The sequence below is a fragment of the Corythoichthys intestinalis genome, chromosome 9 (genome assembly GCF_030265065.1).
Source record: "Corythoichthys intestinalis isolate RoL2023-P3 chromosome 9, ASM3026506v1, whole genome shotgun sequence".
Lineage (NCBI taxonomy): Eukaryota > Metazoa > Chordata > Actinopteri > Syngnathiformes > Syngnathidae > Corythoichthys > Corythoichthys intestinalis.
Window position 1 is genome coordinate 24,422,476 of NC_080403.1, and position 21,773 is coordinate 24,444,248.

Here is a 21,773-nt window from a genome sequence, read left to right on the forward strand (position 1 = left end):
TGCTTTGGTGCCTCTGGCACTGGACTGCTGGACCGTGTGCATGGCATTATGAAAGTGGCCAACAATGAGTCCCATAGAACACCTTTGGAGAGAGCTGAAAATAACAGTTTAGAGAAGGCACCCTTCAAATCTCAGGGACCTGCAGCAGTTGGCCACAGAAGAATGGTCTAAAATTCCAGCAGAGCATTGCAAGAATCTCATTGATGGATACCGGAAGCGGTTGTTCACAGTTATTTTGTCTAAAGGTTGTGCTACCAAGTATTACGCTGAGGGTGCCAATACTTTTGTCCGACCCATTTTTGAAGTTTTGTGTAAAATGATAATGATTTTTTTTTTTTTAATTCTCTTTTGTGTTTTTTCATTGCAAGCAAAATAAATGAAGATATTACTACTAAAGCATTTGTAATTGCAATCATTTTCTGGGAGAAATTGAGCATTACTTGACAGAATTGCCAATGGGTGCCAATACTTTTGGCCAGCACTGTACCATATCCGGGCCGCACATTAATGCCGTGTCTTCTACTTTGGACCAGTTCTGGCCATAAACTGTTTGCTGATCCGGCATGTCAATTCATACTGAATTTGGCCCATTGTTCAAAAAGACACTGGGGGGGGGTCCATTTGACAAAATTGGGAAATCGAAAATTGCTGTACATCTGACCCATGTCTCCTCCAGTTATATTTTGCTATCTGGGCAGTTTCAAGTATATTAGCATTTATGTGCACGCACGTGGCCCGACTAACTGTTAATCACACAATGGCTGCACTCGTGATCAGTGTCATTTCACCATTATCAGAATGAGAAATGCGTCATTTGCATACTTAAATATTTTGTACAACCATCTTTCACATGTAAGTCATTTCGACTAGGTGTTATTGCTCTCAGTCTTAAAAACCTGTCCTGTTGAGCTGCTTAGACAACAGACAATCTTCAGTGTTTTTATAAACAGAACTGTTTCTTGTAATATAACAATGAAAAATTATTACATTTTCCACTTTGAGTTAACTTTGTTCTTGTAACGTTGTGCCTTTGTTCTCATATAGTGACTTTCATGAAATGTAACAACTTAAAATCTCTCTCAGAAACTTAAATCAAAGATCCGTGCAGCATTATGGTACCTCAAGTCTGGATGTTTTTATTTTGGGGTTAAAATACAGTGTATCGCAAAAGTGAGTACACCCCTCGCATTTCTGCAGATATTTAAGTATATCTTTTCATGGGACAACACTGACAAAATGAAACTTTGACACAATAAAAGGTTGTCTGTGTGCAGCTTATATAATACAGTTAATTTATTTTCCCCTCAAAATAACTGAAAATATAGCCATTAATATCTAAACCCCTGGCAACAAAAGTGAGTACACCCCTTAGTAAATACGTACATCCCTAAATGTCCAAATTGAGTACTGCTTGTCATTTCACCTCCAAAATGTCATGTGACCCGTTACAGGAGTGCTGTCAGCATTGCTGCAGAGATTGAAGAGGTGGGGGGGGTCAGCCTGTTAGTGTTTAGACTATACGCCGCATTCTACATCAAATTGGTGCTCAGGGCTGTCACCCCAGGAGGAAGCCTCTTCTGAAGACGCTACACAAGAAAGCTTGCAAACAGTTTGCGAAGACATGTCAACAAAGCACATGGATTACTGGAACCATGTCCTATGGTCTGATGAGATGGGCGGGCTTTCTTGTGTGCCGTCTTTAGAAGAGGCGTCCCCATGGGGTGACAGCCATGCACACCAATTTGATGTAGAGTACGGCGTATGGTCTGAGCGCTAACAGGCTGACCCCCCACCTCTTCAACCTCTGCAGCAATGCTGACAGCACTCCTGTAAAGAGTCAGATGACATTTTGGAGGGAAAATGACAAGCAGTACTCAATTTGGACATTTAGGGATGTGCATTTTTTCATAGGGGTGTACTCACTTTTGTTGCCAGGGGTTTAGATATTAATGGCTACATTTTGAGTTATTTTGAGGGGAAAATAAATAAACTCTATTATAGAAGCAGCACACAGACTACTTTTCATTGTGTCAAAGTTTCATTTTGTCAGTGTGGTCCCATGAAAAGATATACTTCAATATCCCATATTATTCATTATAATTCACTCTTAGTTCGTATTTTTTAGATTGTGGATCCAATTACCTTAAATAAAAGTGTGGAAATAGATTATTGGGGGGGGGGGGGGGGGGGGTAGTGCGGATTGAAGTAACACATTCTTCCCGGGGTGGCAGGAGGGAAAGGGGGGGTCTGGCTCCCAGATTATGCACCAATTAAACTCCATCCAAAGGACGTTAATAGGGCTTGAAAAGGATTTACACGAGCCTGTCCAGTCAAGTGCTGCGTGCTTTGTGGATGACATCATTTAGATCACCTCACATACCAGCTGACCCCCCCACCCCCCACCCCCCTTCTCCTTCCCGTTGGCTAAAGTAGCTGAGGCTCACTCGCATCAAGTCGCCTACCTGCACCGGCTCAGGCGCTACCTACGTCAACGCCCATCTCTTCTCCTATTGGAAGACAGCTAGTCAACCTCGCCCCCTGGTCCCATCTTCTCCCTCCGTTGCTCTCATCCCTGCCCCTGTTTACTGACTACAACGTGAGCGACGCTCGCCGTATATAATCCCGAGTGTGGCCGCGGAGCATCCTCAGAGGACGCGAGATGGAAAAGGAGCTGTGAGGAAGCAAAACAAGCATTTTTAGGAAGGAAAAAAACGGATTTAAGCGAGGAGTTGGAGCGACGTCACCGTCAGTGACGGTTGGATGCAGAGGACGAGGATGAAACTAGCTTGATTGATTTTGGGGGTAAACACACCGTTTACTCGTTTTATTTTTTTTATCGTTATTTGTGCAGTGAAAGAGGATTTGATTCCTCGAATATGGACGCAAGCTTTAAGCACTGAGGTAAGAAACATTTTATCTTGTTTTAGGATGTGTTTAATACTAAGAAGCGGCAGTCGTGTTAGCATATAACATAACCCCGAGGTTCTTAAAAGGTGCATGGGTTGAGGGCTTATAATTGTTCCACGGTCTTTTACTGCTGTAAAAATGCTATTAGTTTATTCATTTAAGTAGAGTCATGGTAAAAATGAAGCTCATGCTTGTTTCTTAAGCATCTTGTTAATTTTTAAACGGTTAGTACATCTAAGGTACATTTTGTTTGGACTGTCAACAAAAACAGCTCAGAAGAGTTTCATTTCAGAGCTGATATTCAGCTATTTTCCATGATTTTCTTGATTAAACCCCATTTTTTTCTCTGTAGTCACTTAATGTACGTTGAATGGTAGCATAGGCATTAAAATGAACTTCTCATGTGTCCTTTTGGTTTAGCATGAGGCATCACGGTGGAGTAGTCGTTTGTGTCGGGCCAGGACTGCAAAAATTAAATAAATACACAAATAAATAATTAAACGTGTCATTAAAACGCTTATATTTCAATATTTAGCTATTTCCCTTCCATATGAGTATTAAAAAAAAAAAAAAAAAATCTTTATTATATATTGAATATGTTATATTATTTCACCGCATTCCAAAAACATGGATGTTTTGGTCATGACTCGAAAGTGTGAATGCATGTTGTTTGTTTGTCAAATGTATAATACCAGTCTAAGGTAAGCTTCTCTACAGCTGGGATATAACTTGCATAATATAGGCCTGCCACAGGGAGGCAAAAATACTTGTTTTTTTCCCAAATGTAAATAGAAGTTTAAAAAAAAAAAAAAAAAAAAAAAACATTTTATTGAACTGTGCAATAACTCATTCCTGCCGTTGACAGCGATAGACTAGATCTAACTCATTTCAACTTCCACGATCGTCTAGCGCCGTCAATGGCAGCCAGTAAGTTAACATCCAATATCTTCAATATGATTTCCAGCATTTGTCATGCGTTGAAAGGTCCTCATGAACTCACTGCAATAAGGTTGAAGCTTTCTCTTTATCTGTGCCCCTGTGGAGAAATTTGTCTTGGTGCAAGGGACAGCTGCATTCACCAATTCACACAATCATACATCAACATCACATATAAACACCACATACATATTACATTAGTGCAGTACCCCTTGTTAATTCCATCCATCATCATCCCCATTAACTGTTCATGTTCATTAACTTAATTAAGGAATGAGTTTTAAATCTGAAATATTTACAGGTACAGATTTTAGTAGTTCATACGCTTCATACTCATAGTCTCATACACACCGGGTGGTCTGATATGTTTTTTTTTTCTGCAGCAGTAAAATAAAAGAGCCATTATAGAGCCCAATAATGTGCGATTAATGCAGGCCGGAGGCACCAGATGTGTCACCCGTGCTACCTCAATAGAATAATAAGCTTGATATTCATGTATTATTTCATTAATGATATGATTGTGGCTATGTATGACTGGTAGCTCAAATGTGGATGTAAAAATAGCCACACGGATGCCATGGCAACAGTGTGAGCTCCTCTCATAATCACACACATATGGTACACTTATATGCTACACTTATATGCTTTTAATACAACAACATTTGAATAGAGAGGACTAAATCCGTCATGCTGAGAGGATATTATTTTCCGCTGAATTGAGTTGTAACATGTCCTCTTCTCTTTCAAGGCCACCCGTTCCCCAGTTGTTCCCCCATGGCCCTCATACACGAGCCCCGCGCCCCATCTCCGTCTCTCTCTGGCTTCAACACCCCACTCTCCGATCCCCCGTCCTTTCGCCGGCTAGATGCTGAGACGCCTTGCACCCCTGAAATGGACCTGACGCCGACTCAGTGCGTCCTTCGAAACGTCCTCTCAATAGACACGGGTGGCACGGTGGAGCCCGGAAGAGGAGGTGGGGACATGCCAACTCCCGGGCCCCATCAGACGCCTGGCGAGGAACAACAAGAGCACTTTGCCAACAGCGTCCTCAAGCTGCACGAACATGACGGCAGTCCCGCCAGGACAGAGGGAGAGGGGACAGAGACTGATGGCGGCATGGTGCGGCGTGAGGCGGACAACACTAGGTTGCAGTGTCAGTCCAATGGAGGCGGCGGTGGCTTTTTGGAAGGCTTGTTCGGCTGTCTGCGACCTGTTTGGACTATGATCGGGAAGGCCTACTCCACGGAACACAAACATGACCTGGACGGTAGGTCTACTTGATGCCTTGCTTTCCCCTCCACTTCATGATTACGTACCCCCATAAAAGACAGCATTAGATACCCTTTTAATTCCAGTCTGATACTTTGCTAAGATAATTAAATGATAATACTGCCAAGATTCTTTTAATTAAACAGTTGTTAATTAGGGGTACGGAAGCTTTTTCCTATTCATATACAGTATTTTATTAAGTGCTGCAAGGGGCATACAAATTTTAGAAAAACATTATTTCATGGTCATACAAACATGGCCCGAATTACACAAGTTCAGTTTTTAAAGTTTTCAATTAAGTTTCAGTTTAATTACCACTGTAAAACCTATGGAAGGTGGAGTTTATGTATTATATTATAATATATTATGTATTTGTCTTATGTTTGTGTTCAAGATAACTCAAAAATGAAGAAAGGGATTAGCTCTTTGAGTTCTTCTCTAGTTAGAAACATTTCATGGTTAGAAACGTATGATTACTTTCCAAAGTAATGTTACACTTGTGGGATAAAATGGCCATATGATTGTTGGTTGTAACATAAATTTCATAGAAGCTATCAGCTGGCATCAGAATGTATTGTAACAAAGTTGACAGTGTACTTTCCCTACTTAACAAATGCTAACAAAATACACGCGTAATAAGCGTTCATACACAGTGTCCACTAGTTTTGCCCAAGCTACTTAATGTGAGCTATTTAATATCTATATGCTAACCTGAGTTCACAGCAACCTCCGCATCATTTACCTGGCCAGTCCCTGCCAACAGCCTTGTACTTACAGATATAAGAATCATAATCAAAATACCTGGACTAGACTAAATATTTTTATGGTATAATCATGAAAAAGCAATGTTCAATTATAGTCGATTTTATCATTATGTCATAATCGATTTACAAACTATTTGTGACGACGTCACCCACTTAGAACAATATGCTGTGAATTATTTGCCATAAAGAATTACAGAGGACACTGATATGTTTGCAAATTGTTTGACAAAAATATCGATTTTTTTTTTTTTTTTTTTTTTTTTAAATTTGGGAGAAGGTTCTTTTGCGGGGGAAGGGAACACAACCTGTGGAAAATCTTAATTCATTCTATGCCATTGATGGCAATAAATGTTTTAGTGCAATAGTAATGATTAATCGACTTCGATCAATACAGAGATATGTTAAGCACAATCTAATCTAAATCTATTAAAACTCAAAATATTGATGAATATAGATGCCCCATTATTTTAAGAATGGTTCAATTAATATGGTTGAAACGTTTCAGAAAACAAAACTGTCAAAAATAAAAAGAACTATTATAACTGCTTTAGGTTAAATTGAACTGTTAATTTGAAGTGTGTACATAACATTGTATTTATCCTTTCATGCACGAATTGTAATTTTTCTTTAGTCTAACACTTCCAGGGCACCTATTTAACTCACTGGCTGCCATTAACACTAAACCGTGAGCATGCATAGCCAGGCTTCCCGGTTTAAATGAATTGGATGTCTGTTACCGTCGATGGCATGCAGTGAGTTAAATACTATAATAAAAAAAAAACAACAACTTAGTTTAGAGTGTTATTTTGGACCTTAACCATTGTGTATTTCTGTTTCATTCATTTTAATTAAAATTAATTTAGCTTTTAACAACATTGTATTAATTTTATCAATTTATTGATAATTACAAAAATAATTTTAAAAAAATAAAATAATAATTAGTGATTTTAAAAAAATTGAATCGCTGTCCAAAGAATCAATTCTGTATCATTTCATCATGTAATTGATCATTTACACTGCTTACTATTGCTACCCATTGACTTTTAAACCATTTTGACTGTAGCAATGCTGGCAGAGATCATTCTAATGATACGGGATAGTGGTTATAAATCACTGTTCTAGCGAGCTGTAAATACAGTATAAAACTCACGAGCCGCAGCTTTCCCACCCCTGTTGTAAACCAACACTTTCCCTCAGCGCAAGAGAGAGATAGTTGCTCCATCAAAACCTCCACCAGGCTTATTTTCCTCCCTGATAGTTAGCACCCCCCCATACCAACGTCCTCCTGCTCGTGCCCACCCCCATCTTCTTTACTTCATCCAGCCCTCTAATGAATCCGGCCCCCTCTGACGCACTGTTGTTTATGTCTGCAGCCACTACAATAGCGCAGCGCTCCCGTGGGACTCCTCTGCCAAATCTGCCTCATGTATTATGCATGTCCACGCTCTGACCCCTCTGCCTCTCATCTCTATTAACCTGACATACGCACGCGCTCACACACGTGCACGCACACGCGTGCCACCGGAAATAGAAACCGTTTAATAAGCAGCAGCAATAAAGCCGTAGAAGACAAAGTTCGACTTATGAACGTAACGTGACACATCAGATTTATATCTTTCCTTTTCTTTATCACGCACTGCTATTTTATTACCCCCCTTATTTTATATTTGATCCCTTCGCCTACCCTTCCATTGTCTCCTTTTTTATCCCGAGCGGTTATCACTCCCAATCCATCTGCACCTCACGGCCCTCACCCGCAACCAAAAAAATATACAAGCGTGACGCTCAGCCAAGGTCAAATGAGACAATTTGGATCATCACACACTACCTCATGAATTTTGCCTTTAGGACCCACACTAACTGGTATGTTAACGTACAGATTTATTTCAGTAGTTGTATTATTACATTCTTTTGATTTTTTTCCTTATCTTTAAAAAAGTCATTTTCTTTCCACTCTTTGTAGATAATTTATATGACTTTTGAATTTGTTGCATTTTCCAAAATATTGCAATTTATCGATGACATGTGCAGTGTTTTAGTGCAAATGTGAGATTTATGCCACAGCTACCCCAATATTAACCCTTTCATGCAAATCTGTTGTTTTTTTTTCTTAAATGTTTTTATTCCGTTCATATAGAAGAGTGGTCTCAAACATGCGGCCCAGGGGCCAATCGTGGCTCGTGGGACAACAATTTGTGACCCCCATATGACATCAATTTGTTGTATTATTGTTGCCTACATTGATTTTGCGATGGGGATTAAGAAATGCATGAATGATTTTAATTTTAAGTATTTAATTGAAGATCTGTTTTGGGGGGAAAATCCATTTAAATAGACATACAGAACAAGTAACTACAAAAAAAAAGAAGACGCAAATAAAAAAAAGTCATGAGTATATAAACAGTATACTCTACTGTATATAGTAGTCTGTGTGCAGCTTGTATAATAGAGTTAATTTACTTTCCACTCAAAATATAGCCATTAATATCTAAACCCTTGGCAACAAAAGTGAGTACACCCCTTAGAAACTACGTACATTCCTAAATGTCCAAATTGAGTACTGCTTGTCATGTTCCCTCCAAAATGTCGTGTGACTCATTACTGGAGTGCTGTCGGCATTGCTGCAGAGATTGACAAGAAAGCCCTCCCGTCTCATCAGACTATAGGACATGATTCCAGTAATCCATGTGCTTTGTTGACATGTCTTCAGCAAACTGTTTGCGGGCTTTCTTGTGTACCGTCTTCAGAAGAGGCTTCCTCCTGGGGTGACAGCCATTCACAACAATTCGATGTAGAGTGCTGCATATGGTCTGAGCACTAACAGGCTGAACCCCCCACCTCTTCGATCTCTGCAGCAATGCTAACAGCACTCCTGTAACAAGTAACATGAAATTTTGGAGGGAAAATGACAAGCAGTACTCAATTTGGACATTTAAGAATGTAGTTTCTCAGGGGTGTACTCACCTTTGTTGCCAGAGGTTTGGATATTAATGGCTACTGTATATTTTGAGTTATTTTGAGGGGAAAATAAATTAACTCTGTTATATAAGCTGTGTGGACTACTTTTCATTGTGTCAAAGTGTCATTTTGTCAGTGTTGGCCCATGAAAAGATATACTTAAATATCTTCAGAAATGCGAGGGGTGTACTCACTTTTGTGATACACTGTAGATGCGAAATGACAGACAAATGATAGACTTGCCGGCGTTAGTAAACAGCCGCCATCTTAAAGCAGTAGACTTCTCACGAAGGCTCTTTTGTAGAGAAGTTTCCTAGCGAACCAAGTAACTTTTTATCTAAAATACTCCTAAATCGGCAAAATCTTGACTTGAATCTATCTTTAAATGATGAAACAGTTTTAAAACTTTCACTTGTCGAAAGTAGACAGAAGGGAACTAATGCAATAACGGGAGCAATTTTAACAACTTTAACGGTTGATGCACAACATTAAATGACTTCCAAACATAGCAAAGATTACAGTTTTTTTTTTTTTTTTTTTTTTTTTTTTTTCCATTTAAAAAAAAAAAAAAACATGAAAGGTAACACCAGTTACTATGCCAAGTAACTAATTACTCTTACATTCTGGTAACTGAGTTACTAACTCAATTACTTTTTGGGAGAAGTAATTTGTAACTGTAATTAATTACTTTTTAAAAGTAAGATTAACAACACTGGTCGTCATCTCCTGTTCGTTAAAAGAATTAAAGAACCTGTAAAATGGAAAATTGAGTTTTGTTTTTCCTTCAGCGTCTATTGTTTTCAATAAGTGTTTTCATTATCAATTTACCTTTTTTAACAACTACCACAACAAACACTCTGTTACCTACGATGGAAGTGAATGAGTTAAGCGATTCATAACTTTTGAATAGACGTGTACTGTCCCTAAAAGGGTCAACTCACTGGCTGCTATTGACAGTGAAAGACGTCCAATCCATTGTCTATCGGCTTCAATGGTAGTGAATACATTTAAAATGTGAAGCACAATGTTAAATTTTCAAATAATGACTACTTAAATTCTTGAACAAAACAAATCAATTGTATTGATGAAAAGGTGATTATTTTCTGACTCAGTCGGCAAATTTGAGCATGCAGCTGCATCTCAAATAAGTACAATATTGAGGCTTTCAATTTTGTTCAATTCAAAAAGTTGCTGATTGTAGTTTACAAAAACTTCCTATTCATCATTAAAATTAAATTAGAACATCAAGAAAGGTACAACTAATGTGATTTTTTTTTTATACAGCAATAAGGAGTAAAATTGGTCTTTTGGAAAGTCTTCAGGTGTTTTAATGATTCTGTATTATATATGAGTTGCACTTTATGAACTGAATTAGTTGTTTAAAAAAAAGTACTTTTCTACCGCTATTTAATTTATTGACATCCACTTCAAATTCTTCATTCCAACCAAACATTTCAATGTCAAAAGCTGGTGGCTCGTTTTATGCCAGCTTCTCTAATAAATGTGGTGAGCATTTCTATGGAAATCAGTGAAGTAATTTTAAGTAATAGCCTCTTTGGCAGAGGTGTTTAACAAAAAAAAAAAAAAAAAAGCAATAAATGGACGGGTTTAGAGTGCCAAAGCTCTGCTCTGAAGAGAAAAGCAGCAAAATAACCCTTTATTGATTTGAAAGACTGGCCTGGATTTCTTCCATTTAACACACAAAACAGACCAGTGGCAATCTATAACGCACGCCCTCAACGTAGAGACATTAAACGTCTCATTAGCAATGGAGAACATTAATCATTCATACCATTCTTATTAATATGATAAATGCGTCTGAATCTTCAGCCGACCCTTCAGGGGAACCCCATTACTTTTTTTCTGTCTATTCCCCTTCTGTATACATGTAATATCAGAGCTCTCAAATCCTCTCCCTCCCCCTTCCTGAGTCTCGCACCCCGATTTCGCGTCAGCCCCACAAAGGGTACTAAGGAGGATTTGGGAGGCTGAAAGAGAATTACACGGAGGAGATTAAGAGCTCCCGCACTGACTACAAGATAGTTATGTTTAGTTTGAACTAGTGTTGGGCTGCCAAAATATCACAATATCCCCGCTAGAGGCGTGCAAAATTCCCGATTCTCAGATTATTCGCGATTCGGCTGTGGAAGATTCGAAAACGATTCACAAACATCCAAATTCCAATTATTGAATTATACCAGGTAAAGCGGAACTAAAACACAGTCAGAGCGATCTTCGGGATGCAATGAGGAACGGACCGAGAGTAAATATCATGTTCAACTCATGCCGCTAGATTAAAAAACAATGATACCTGACGCGGCCGACAGCCGCTACAAACAACGCTCAGTTGCTAGTTGCTACAAACATACGGCCACAATAATGCCCCGGTAGATATCAAATATATATAGAACTAGATGCGAAATGACAGACGATGGCGGCGTTAGAACATGTATAGAGAGCTAGATGCGAAATGACAGACTTGCCGGCGTTAGTAAGCAGCCGCCATCTTAAAGCAGTAGACTTCTCTGGAAGGCTCTGTTGTAGCGAACCTGATAAACTTTTTATCTAAAATACTGTACTCCTAAATTGGCAAAATCTTGACTTGAATCTATCTTTAAATGATGAAGCAGTTTTAAAATTTTCACATGTTGAAAGTAGACAGAAGGGAAATTATGGAATAACTGGAGCAATTTTAACAATTTTAACGGTTGATTCACAACATTAAATTAATTGAATGTAGTTTAAAGCTGCTGATACAGAGTGGGGACTTGAGTATTTTATTTACTGATTTTACCTGTTAACTTGATACTGAAGTGCTAGTTTGGTTTAGCCTGAGTGGATTTTTGAACAATTTTGGAACTAATGTACGAAACAGTAAAAGCAGCTAATAGCTGGGGGGGTGCATCAGTAATTGATTTATAATCAAATCGTAGCCTATGAATCGTAATCGAATCGTTAGGTGCCCAAAGATTCCCACCTTTAACCCCTGCCTCCCATATCATCCTATCCCTATTATTTTTGCGATTTTTCTGGTAGTTTAAAGATCCCTGCAATGGAATCTTAAGTCAGTAGTGAGTCATTAAACTTTTTATTCATGTATAGTTAATATTAACATAAAATTAGCCTTCCTCTCGCAACAATCTCTCTCATGGTTAGTATACAGTATGAAACTGCAAAACAAGGTAAATAATAAATGAGATAAATGAAAAAATAACTATGGAAAAATATAATAAATTCATTCAATAATATAACTGTTGCTCACGAATTAGGGCCTTTTATGGTGGAATACAACATAAAAGAAAGAATATAAACTGTCCCTTCGAGAATAATACAGTAATGCACACTAGATTGTAGGACGGTAACCATGGCCATGCTTGTGTGCGCGCCTTGGTCAATAGGAGGCAGTGGCACTTTGCAGAGAGGTACTGACCGTAGCATACAGTTGCAGATGAATAAATTCGTTGATATAGCTCATTTTTGGCTATTTACAAAGAGCATATGCCTATGAGTGTTGCTATGCGTTTGTGCAAGAATATTCCTTGTTGTGAGGGTTCAAATCCGGGACACAATGCTAATATGTGCCAGTGTTTGAATGGCGTCTTCTATTTTATAATAGCATTAAGTTTACCAGAACAGGGAAAACAAAGTCTTCTTCATCATTAATTTTCCGTACTGCCTCTCCTCACGAGGTATTTTAATGCGCACTATGTGTAGTTTTCTTTGTTATGTGTGTACTTAGTTTTACAGTTGACCTCCACTAGAATGGAGTATATAAGATGAACACAACTAGGGATACTATTCGTAGTGGCTGCATTTCCGCCACGCTCGTTGGATTAAATATGTCAAGGCAGATTACCAATATCTAAAAACAAAAACAAAAAAAATAAAATAAAAAATGTCGATAATAATCTTGATCCTACCGCTCAGGCCTAGTTTGAACCGCAAAAGAACAAAAGCACTTCTTACTGTAATGTTGCCTACAAAACATGTTTTTGGCAGGATGGATGAGCTTAACTGTTTGAATTATGATGCGATAAATACACTAACTGTCAAGATCACAAGTACATCCTCTTTTCAGAAGCGTGGGAAGTCCCCTTCGAGGAAATATCGGATCTACAGTGGGTAGGCAGTGGCGCCCAGGGTGCCGTCTTCCTGGGCAAGCTGCACGGACAGGAAGTGGCCGTGAAGAAAGTTCGGAACATCAAGGAAACGGACATCAAGCACCTCCGAAAGCTCAAACACCCCAACATCATTACTTTCAAGTAAGTCGACTTTTGTTGATCATTTGAGATATTATTATTATTATTAATTGAGACAGCTCCTCAAATGTTCAGAATTGCTTGTTTTAAATCATTGGTTCCCAATGACAAGCATCTATATCGAACCTAACTTCCCACAGAGGGATCTGTACGCAAGCGCCATGTTACTGCATCCTCATGGAGTACTGTGCCCAAGGCCAACTGTATGAGGTGCTGCGAGCGGGTAGGCAGATCACGCCATCGCTCCTCATGGACTGGGCCATGGGCGTCGCCGGCGGGATGAACTACCTTCACCTCCACAAGATCATCCACAGAGACCTCAAATCGCCAAAGTGAGCACCGTAGACCATCTGGAATGGGGCAGTGCTGACAAACACTGCACTGATGTTGATTTGTGTTTCAGTATTCTTATCACGTATGACGACGCGGTGAAGATCTCTGATTTTGGCACGTCTAAGGAGTTGAGCGACAAGAGCACCAAGATGTCCTTTGCTGGTACGGTGGCCTGGATGGCCCCCGAGGTCATACGGAACGAACCCGTCTCTGAGAAGGTGGACATTTGGTATGTAGACTCTCTGAACCTTTTTAGTCATTTTTTTTTAAATATACAAAAATTAAAGCAAGGTGGTCTAATAATTTTTCATGTCAGCAAAAATATTATTAAATCCCACTTTTCTTAGAGCATAGGATGCAATTTAATGCAATTTACAGCTAAAATGTAAAGCACAGCGTAAATAGTGTGATTTATATGCGCTGATTAGTCAATTTAGGGCTCTAGGCGAGGTCAACTGGAGAGCTAAATATGGAAAGAAAATTACATATTTTGTGCACTAAAACACCAAAATACCAATTCATTTTTCGAGCATTACCCAGTGTTAAGTAGACTGATTGCAAAAACAGTCTGTATTTAATTTGATATCAAAATAATCGGTTGTAGCAGTCCTGTTACAATTTTTTTTTCCCCAAGACACTGTAGCAATACTATATTATTAAAACTAAAATTTACCAAGTCAATTTATAAAATACAATCCATCCATATAATGTACATCTATACCCTGGGAAAAGACAGCTTTATTCTTTTTAAAAATCTGACTACTGTACATCCATCCATTTTTTAAGAGCCACTGGACTTGAAGCTACTACTGTACAGCAAGAGGGATCTTATTTCAAGAAAATCTATCACAAGATCTCATTACAAGAAATTCTATAGGCTCCCTGCCATGTTTGATGGTGTGCCCTGTGCTAAACCCTCAGTTCTCCCACTACTCATCCCATCTCTCCCTCTCTGTCGTAAAAAAGAGCACTTGCTAATTTAATAATTGATTTGCCAGATGCTGCAGTGCTCAGGAGGGGCAGGAGTAACCTTCCAATCCTGCGGCTGCTTTGGCCCGGGGCCAGCAGTGCATTAGCCGAGAGGTGAAAACAGGATTAAAAAGCTTTTCCGTTCAGAATGAGAGAGCATCGTCCGTGCATACCATAGAGTGGCTCTTAAATGTATGTAAATCACTCAATCACTGGGCAATTGATTGTAAGCATGCACACTTATATCAAATGCTGCAGTAGGTGATGCAAGGCCACGTGTACATTTCATAGTTGATCATTTTCTCAATGCGACTTAAATTATACTAGTAGAGAGCATTGTCCATATTAAAGTAGGAGGACAGCTGTCTATTGGCGCCCAACGCACCCCGAGCAAATGCAGATTAGAATTCCATTTTAAGACTGGTAAATGCAAATCTAAGAGTGTCGCATTTAGAAACCATTTTGCAGTCTGTTATGTTTGATAAAATAATCAACTCCAATGTTTTATTTAGTGTGATGAATACAAACAAAACCATGCCAAACATGCAATGTGCGCAAAAACAATACAGATCTTTGTTTTTTATTAACTGCCATTGACAACGATAGACAGCCAATCCATTTGAACTGGGTTGGCTAGCAGCGAGTGGGCCAACAAAACCCATGAATGGAGGGAACTTGTTCCAGACGGTTCTTGCACAGGGTCAAAATGTGATAAGATGCCCCCAATGTGTGTGTTTTATGGAAAGTAAAATTTTTTGGGGATATTTTTCCAAGTGATTTACTAATAAACTCTCACCTCAGAAAAAGCTCACTAGATAGTATTCATCCTAAAATTGTGTTTAAACATGATTTTATTTTTAAAGTAATCCCATTGTAAGAATTGACGAATTGGTGGGTGGGGCTAATTTCCATAAATTGTTAAAATTATTTTGACTAAAGAATAGTTGTTACAGACTTTTAAAAGGCAAACTTGCCTCATTATGATCTTGAATTTACTCAGGAAGGAAAAAAATATGCCAGCAGTTTGCAATTTCTTTGCGAATTTCAATTATCTGTGCAGTATTGGAAAGCGTGTCAAAAACACAATAAGGACCGTTTCAAGTCAAATTTTCAAATGTAATTCACATAAGCCACATTCATTCTTGTCCAACTAATGTTGTTTTTGCCTGCTGCTTCCAGTAAGTCACCACTAGGGGAAGCCAAGCACACATAGCAAAACCAAAGAAAGACTGTAGAGTCCGGAGTTACAATAGTGACATCTTGAGGACGGCTGAACAATACCGTAACGGCCCGAATATAAGACGGCCCTGATTATAAGACGACCCCCTTTTTCAAGACTCAAGTTTGAAAAAAAAAAGACTTTTTGAACACCAAATTAATGTTTATACAGAAAATAGTTACAGTACATCTGAAACAAATCTGAACATTTAAATATGTAAACTATAGTGCAATCACATTCGTAAATGAATGGCTTGTGGTTTTTGAAATGTAAATAAACCAATTTATTGTGATAAAACAACAAAATTGCAATAAATGCATTAACCATCAAAGTGAAGTGAACTGTAACTGTAGTCTTAAAACAAATCTGAATAAGGAAAAACATTGCGATAAAATAATGCAAACTGGTTAAACTTGAGAGTAGCTGAGATCTGTAATGACAGAACATCGCTTCAATGATATCTGGCGCCATCTAGCGTCATGAATGGGTATAATGTCTAGACCATGAATATAAGACGACCCCCACTTTTTCAGTCTTATTTCAATGCAAAAAACACTTATATTCGGGCCAATACGGTATATCAGTTTAGGAAGAAATCAAACTTAAAAAGTAGTCAACTTAAAATCAAGGGACAAAACACTCCCCTTGTCAGGCCCTTAACTAACGTGTAGAAATACCACCTAAAACAAATGATGCAATACAATAAATGCCTGCCGAATAAGACACACTAAAACATGGGCAAAAGAATATGTGTAAATGTTTCTCCGTGAGGTTTTGAAAAATAAACATCGTTGTGAAAATGCACTCCTCTGGGAAGGAACTTCCTCATATTCAAGTTCAAAGACTGATATTTATATACAAGTTAAAAATAACTCTGTGAGAAATTCATAGCAAAGGTAATTGAAAATTCATATAATTTAAAAAATGATTGAGAAGTTAAGAAATTAATATAAACTATGTAATTTTTTTTACCCTGCCTATTAAAAGAATCGGAATCGAGAATTTTGGGGAACCGGAATCAAAACGTGAAATCGGAATCAGAACCCCAACCGTTCAAATTCAAACGATGCTCAACCCTATCGGGCACAAAAACAAAGCCCTTAGCTTTTTTTTTTTTTTTTTTTTTTTTTTAAACTCTAACGAGCTACAGTGCGCATTGTACAAGTAGTTTGATTATTCAAGCAGAGACTGAGATGAAGTGTGAGATGTCAACGTTACAAATGTAAACACACCATCTGGATGCTGCGAGTGAGTGATGCTCTTGGCTCCTTAGCTATGTTGTCACCATGGCAACAGAAGGAAGGCGCCAACAACATACTCTCTGTAGATCCCTCACCTTCCCGCGGGGGCTCATCAATGACAACAATGACTTGTAAAATATTTTGGCCATACTAGAGAAATATTTCATCATTTTTTTATTGAAGTGGTTTCAGAATTTAAAATTTCGTCATCTAAAAGGTTTAACCGGCTCAAGCTAGATAGTGTTCATTATAGATAAGCCTCACAGGAAAGCAGGATGCATTTCCTTTAAGTTTAAAGCGTGAATTCTAAGTAATGCCACCTTTCATCTGTTCCCGTCACATCTTTTAGAAAAAAAAATATGCATCATGTGTGTGCAGGTCTTTCGGCGTTGTGCTTTGGGAGATGCTGACAGGAGAGGTGCCCTACAAGGACGTGGACTCCTCCGCTATCATCTGGGGAGTGGGCAACAACAGCTTGCAGCTGCCCGTACCTGACAGCTGCCCCGACAGCTTCAAACTGCTCTTGAGGCAGAGCTGGTGAGCAGAAGGGAGATAAGACAAATAAAGTGTTTTTTAGATAATGCGAAAAGTAGTCACCCATGAAAAAAGAGGCAATTTTCCTCTTGCTGCATTGGTAATTCGTGTCTCCAAACAGGAATTGCAAACCAAGAAACAGACCCTCGTTCCGACAGATTCTCCTGCATCTTGATATTGCTTCGGCGGACATTTTGTCGACTCCGCAAGAAACCTACTTCCAATCACAAGTATGAGTCTTTTAATGCATTCCCTGTGTGAAAGCCAATTTGATGATTTAAAGCAGGGGTCCCCAAACTTTTTCTTGTGGGGGCCACAAAACTTTTCCCTTCTCTGATGAGGGGCTGGGGCCGTTATGTAACAAACAAAGTGAGATGATTGCCGGAGTGCCTAAATGTAAAAATGTATTGTTTTTCAGAAAGCCACAATCAAATAACCCTTTTTGGATTCTTCACGGAACAAATGTAAATAAAATAATAATAAATAATAATAATACCTGAAAAAGAGGGTTAATTTGACTGGGGATCCCTCTGTAGGTGTGTGGTATAAAGCTGGCGACGCTATGGAGTTGTGACTCCGATCAGAGAATCGACAGGGGACGTTTAGGATTTATTTGTTTCCTTTAATGATGATGATATTGTTCAGGGGGCCGGACCAAATGTGGAGGCGGGCCATATCCGGCCCGCAGGCCGTAGTTGGGGACCCCTGATTTAAAGGGACGGACAACACCTAGTGTAAATGACCTTCATGTGAGAGACGGTTGCTTAAATTATTTAAGTACACAAGTTGTAAATTTCTTAGACCTATGGTAACGAAAATGTTTAAACAAAATTTCATTCTTTAGTCAACAGCAGTAAAACATGGTATGGTTTCTGACCAGAAAAACAAGGAAAAATTATTTTGTGAAAAGAAATATGTCAAGTTGGGGGGTACGTGCGAGAAAAGGAGGCAAGGGGTGCTTGTGCAAAACTCCAAAAAAAATTTCCCAAAGTGCAACCAAAGTCAAAGTGCCAAATAAACTTTCTCATCCAAAGCATGGAGCAGGGCATGGAACAGACCTGACATCGACGAAAAACAGACAAAGACTTGACACAAACATGCACAGACGTGATAATGGGACTAGACACATCTGGTTTAGCACGAAAGGTAGACAGTAGAGGGATGCTGGTTGGCCAGACGAACATGGAGAAGCCAGACAACAGGTGAAATTAAAAAGGCAATCACAAAGACAAGACAAGAAAAGAGGTACATCAAGGAATTAAACCAAAATCATTAAACCAAAATCATTATAAAACCTTAAAGCAACACTTTTCAACCTTTATAGAATATCTTCATAACATTTGTGAGGATATGTCGACTGGCAACTGGTTGGCAACTGTATCGTTTTCGCCGGCATTAATTAAGTTTGAGGAGCGTGGCAGGGATCCTGCAACACAAAAAAACTACAAATGGGCTGACTGCTTTACGGCATACCTCACTACGCCTTTCCCCATTAGTTATAAAGACGGAAATCGTTGTGAACGCTTTCACGCAAATTTTGCAAAGATGGCAGAACAACAAAATAGACGAAACGTTTTGTCCGAGGAGACAAAAAAAAAAGAAAAATGGAGGCTACCAGGATAAAAGGACACTGGAGAATAAACATTAGTCCAGCTTTTACTCGCTGGCGTGACACCCCCCTCTCCCCATGGGCGGAGGGCTGTTGGGGAATACGATACAAAATCAAACGTTTATTTTCAACATCGTCATATGATATTGTTTTGCCACAACTGGATTCATTACATTATCACTATTCATCTTTCTTTTAGCCGCTGGAAAAAGAAATGTCGTCCAATCCAACTTCAGGGGACCGAGAAATCAGAATTTTACGATACTCTGCGCCGGTCCTCATGGGAAATGCAGTCTTGCTTCAGATAAAACAATACCGCTTTTATCCACCTGTGCCGCTAAAATTGAAAGTTAAAGTTCCCTAGTGTTGCTTTAACACGATGTTTTTTGTCGACAATGATCATGTTTCCAAGCCATTGAAGGCGATGCTCGTCCAATCCATTCTGACTGGGAGGGCAGGCAGCTATCTATCGCTGTTAAGGGAAGCCAATGAGTTACTAAGAAGTGAGCCAAAATTTCCCCCAAAAAACCCTAATTATTTAAATAATTTATATATTTTATTTTATTTTTTATTACCACAATTATATATACAAACATAAACAGGCTTTTTACAATACCATTTGTAACAAGAAACAATAGTTAACACGCTATATCACAATTCACAAAATCTTACTTGTTTGCCATGTTTGCATTCAGACACACACACGCACCCACTCTCTCACGATCACAGGGCTTTACAAAGAAATATTAAATCTCTCAAACAATGACACCAAATTGAGGATTTTTGCTTATTAATCAGTTTAAGAAACCTATACCAAAGAAGAAACCCATTCATCCAATGTTTAGGAAGTGACAAAATGGTCACTTATAGTCGAGACGGACTGGATGTAGATCACTGTCAATGGCAGCCAAAGAGTTAATCGGAAGTGAAACGAATTTGCCCCCAAATCAACAGATAGTGACCTGAAATTTACAGGAGGTGACCCGAAATCAGCCGGAAGTGATCCTAAACTGTCCCAAAATCAACAGGAAGTGATAAAATGGTGATTTAAAGTCCAAATTTTTTGTTATGCCTATTGTCCTTAATGGCAGTGAATGAGTTAAATACGTTGTCAAATATTTCTTTCTACACTTTAGTGGTACAAAAAAAATGGCAGGGTATCAGTATCTAGCTATACCGTATAATACACGTTCCCCTATTTTGTTTATTAGGATTCCTCTGTCCGACTAGCGAGTTCGACGTAAGATGATTTTGCAGGCTGAAGGCCCGCCAAGTTGTCACTCATGTAGTTGTTCTTGTGGACATAAAAATTTTCATAAAGTCCAACTCCTTCATCGTATGTGAACCGATCAATTTGTAATTTGGTAACTATGTAGCATGAGCTAGTATCAATCGGTCTTCGAAGCCCGATTTTATTTTTTAGTACCAGGGCTGATTAATTAATTGCAGATTTATTTTTTCTGTAGCTTACGAGTTAGCCAGTAGAGGGCATGTGCGCTTTTTGTCACAGCCTTCAGCCTGTAGTGTGCTGTAGCAGACTCGTGTGTACTCCCAAAGCAGCTCCTCAGCTAATAACATAGCGCTCAATCCAAACAAAATCATATTAATGAGAAGTATCTATTTTCTACAATTTTTGTTAGCCTCCTTATTAGTTTAAAATCCATGTGGTAACCCCAGAAATAGCATTTCAGCTAATTAGAACACATCCCACCTAATTCCACCAACAAATAGCAGCTCAATTAAAAGTGACTTGCTGATTTTTTTTCCAGTGGAGCTCCCTTTAATAATTTGCCGTCAAAGGCGTGACATTTTTTTCCAGTCTGGTGCGGCTTGAGCGGGGCCCCCCTCGGCTCTCATGGGACCCCCGCTAATGATTGAGCTTTTCCTTTGAGCCCTCCATCACATCAGTGTTGTTTCTTTGTGTTTGTCACGTCACACTCACTGATTCCCGGCCAACCTCCGTCATTTTGAGCCACTCGAGCGTGTCGGAGAGATGCATGCACGTTCCCCGGATTCCCATTTCCTTTAAAGGTCACGCCGCAATACCTCCATCAAGCACTTCCAACGTATTCTTAATTCCTGTCCGTACCCCCCCTCGTACTGCCACGGTTTTTCTCCTCTCTGCCCCACAATGGATTTTTCTGGTGACGTCGGGAAGAAGAATTTGCTGCTGCTGGAGTGTATTGATTTCTTTAATGGTGTGGAGCAGAGACCGTGCAAAGAAAGGGCCTGGCGATATTGAAGAGTGCACATGCAGTCCATTAGCTTAATAAGAAGAGCATCACTCTTGCACAAAAGCGCACACACGCACGACCTCCACACTATGACAGGTATCAAATAATGGCTGTCACGACTGACTATGCATGTGTTCGCGGCGTGTCAGTTCATGTTCATGTTTGCTCCCTGAGTATTGATCGTCATTAATCGCACGAATGGCTTTTGCAGATGATTCCGAAGAGCCCAATGTTGTTGTAATGCGTCAAGCAGTTTAAGTGTTGCGTTCAGAAAAGATCGTTGTGTTTTAATTGTTTTTTTTTGTGTGTGTGTGGTTGTTTGCTTTTAGGCCGAGTGGAGAGATGAGGTCAGGCATCACTTTGAGAAGATCAAGTCAGAGGGCACGTGTCTTCACCGGTTGGATGAGGAGCTCATCAAACGCCGCAGGGAGGAACTGAGGTCAGATCAACCACAAGATGGAAATACAAGCAAAAATTCAAAAATTCCTGGAATTTGAATTGGAATACTTCCCATGGATCGTAACGTAAATTTAAATGAGGT

The 21,773-nt window shown here is 39.2% G+C and overlaps 1 protein-coding gene across 3 annotated transcripts in view; it reads left to right on the forward strand.

The window, feature by feature from the left end:
- Positions 1-2,519: 2,519 nt before the first annotated feature.
- Positions 2,520-21,773, forward strand: part of LOC130922058 (mitogen-activated protein kinase kinase kinase 12-like) — a 36,320-nt gene continuing 17,066 nt past the window's right edge. For all 3 annotated transcript variants that reach the window (XR_009064451.1, XM_057846554.1, XM_057846555.1), the window contains exons 1-8: positions 2,520-2,901; positions 4,592-5,110; positions 12,913-13,096; positions 13,234-13,425; positions 13,497-13,655; positions 17,234-17,392; positions 17,511-17,619; positions 21,562-21,671. Coding sequence is in view for 2 of the 3 variants with exons in the window: in XM_057846554.1 (XP_057702537.1) it covers positions 4,618-5,110; positions 12,913-13,096; positions 13,234-13,425; positions 13,497-13,655; positions 17,234-17,392; positions 17,511-17,619; positions 21,562-21,671 (1,406 nt within the window). In the remaining variant the exon portion in view is untranslated. The remainder of the gene's footprint in view (positions 2,902-4,591; positions 5,111-12,912; positions 13,097-13,233; positions 13,426-13,496; positions 13,656-17,233; positions 17,393-17,510; positions 17,620-21,561; positions 21,672-21,773) is intronic.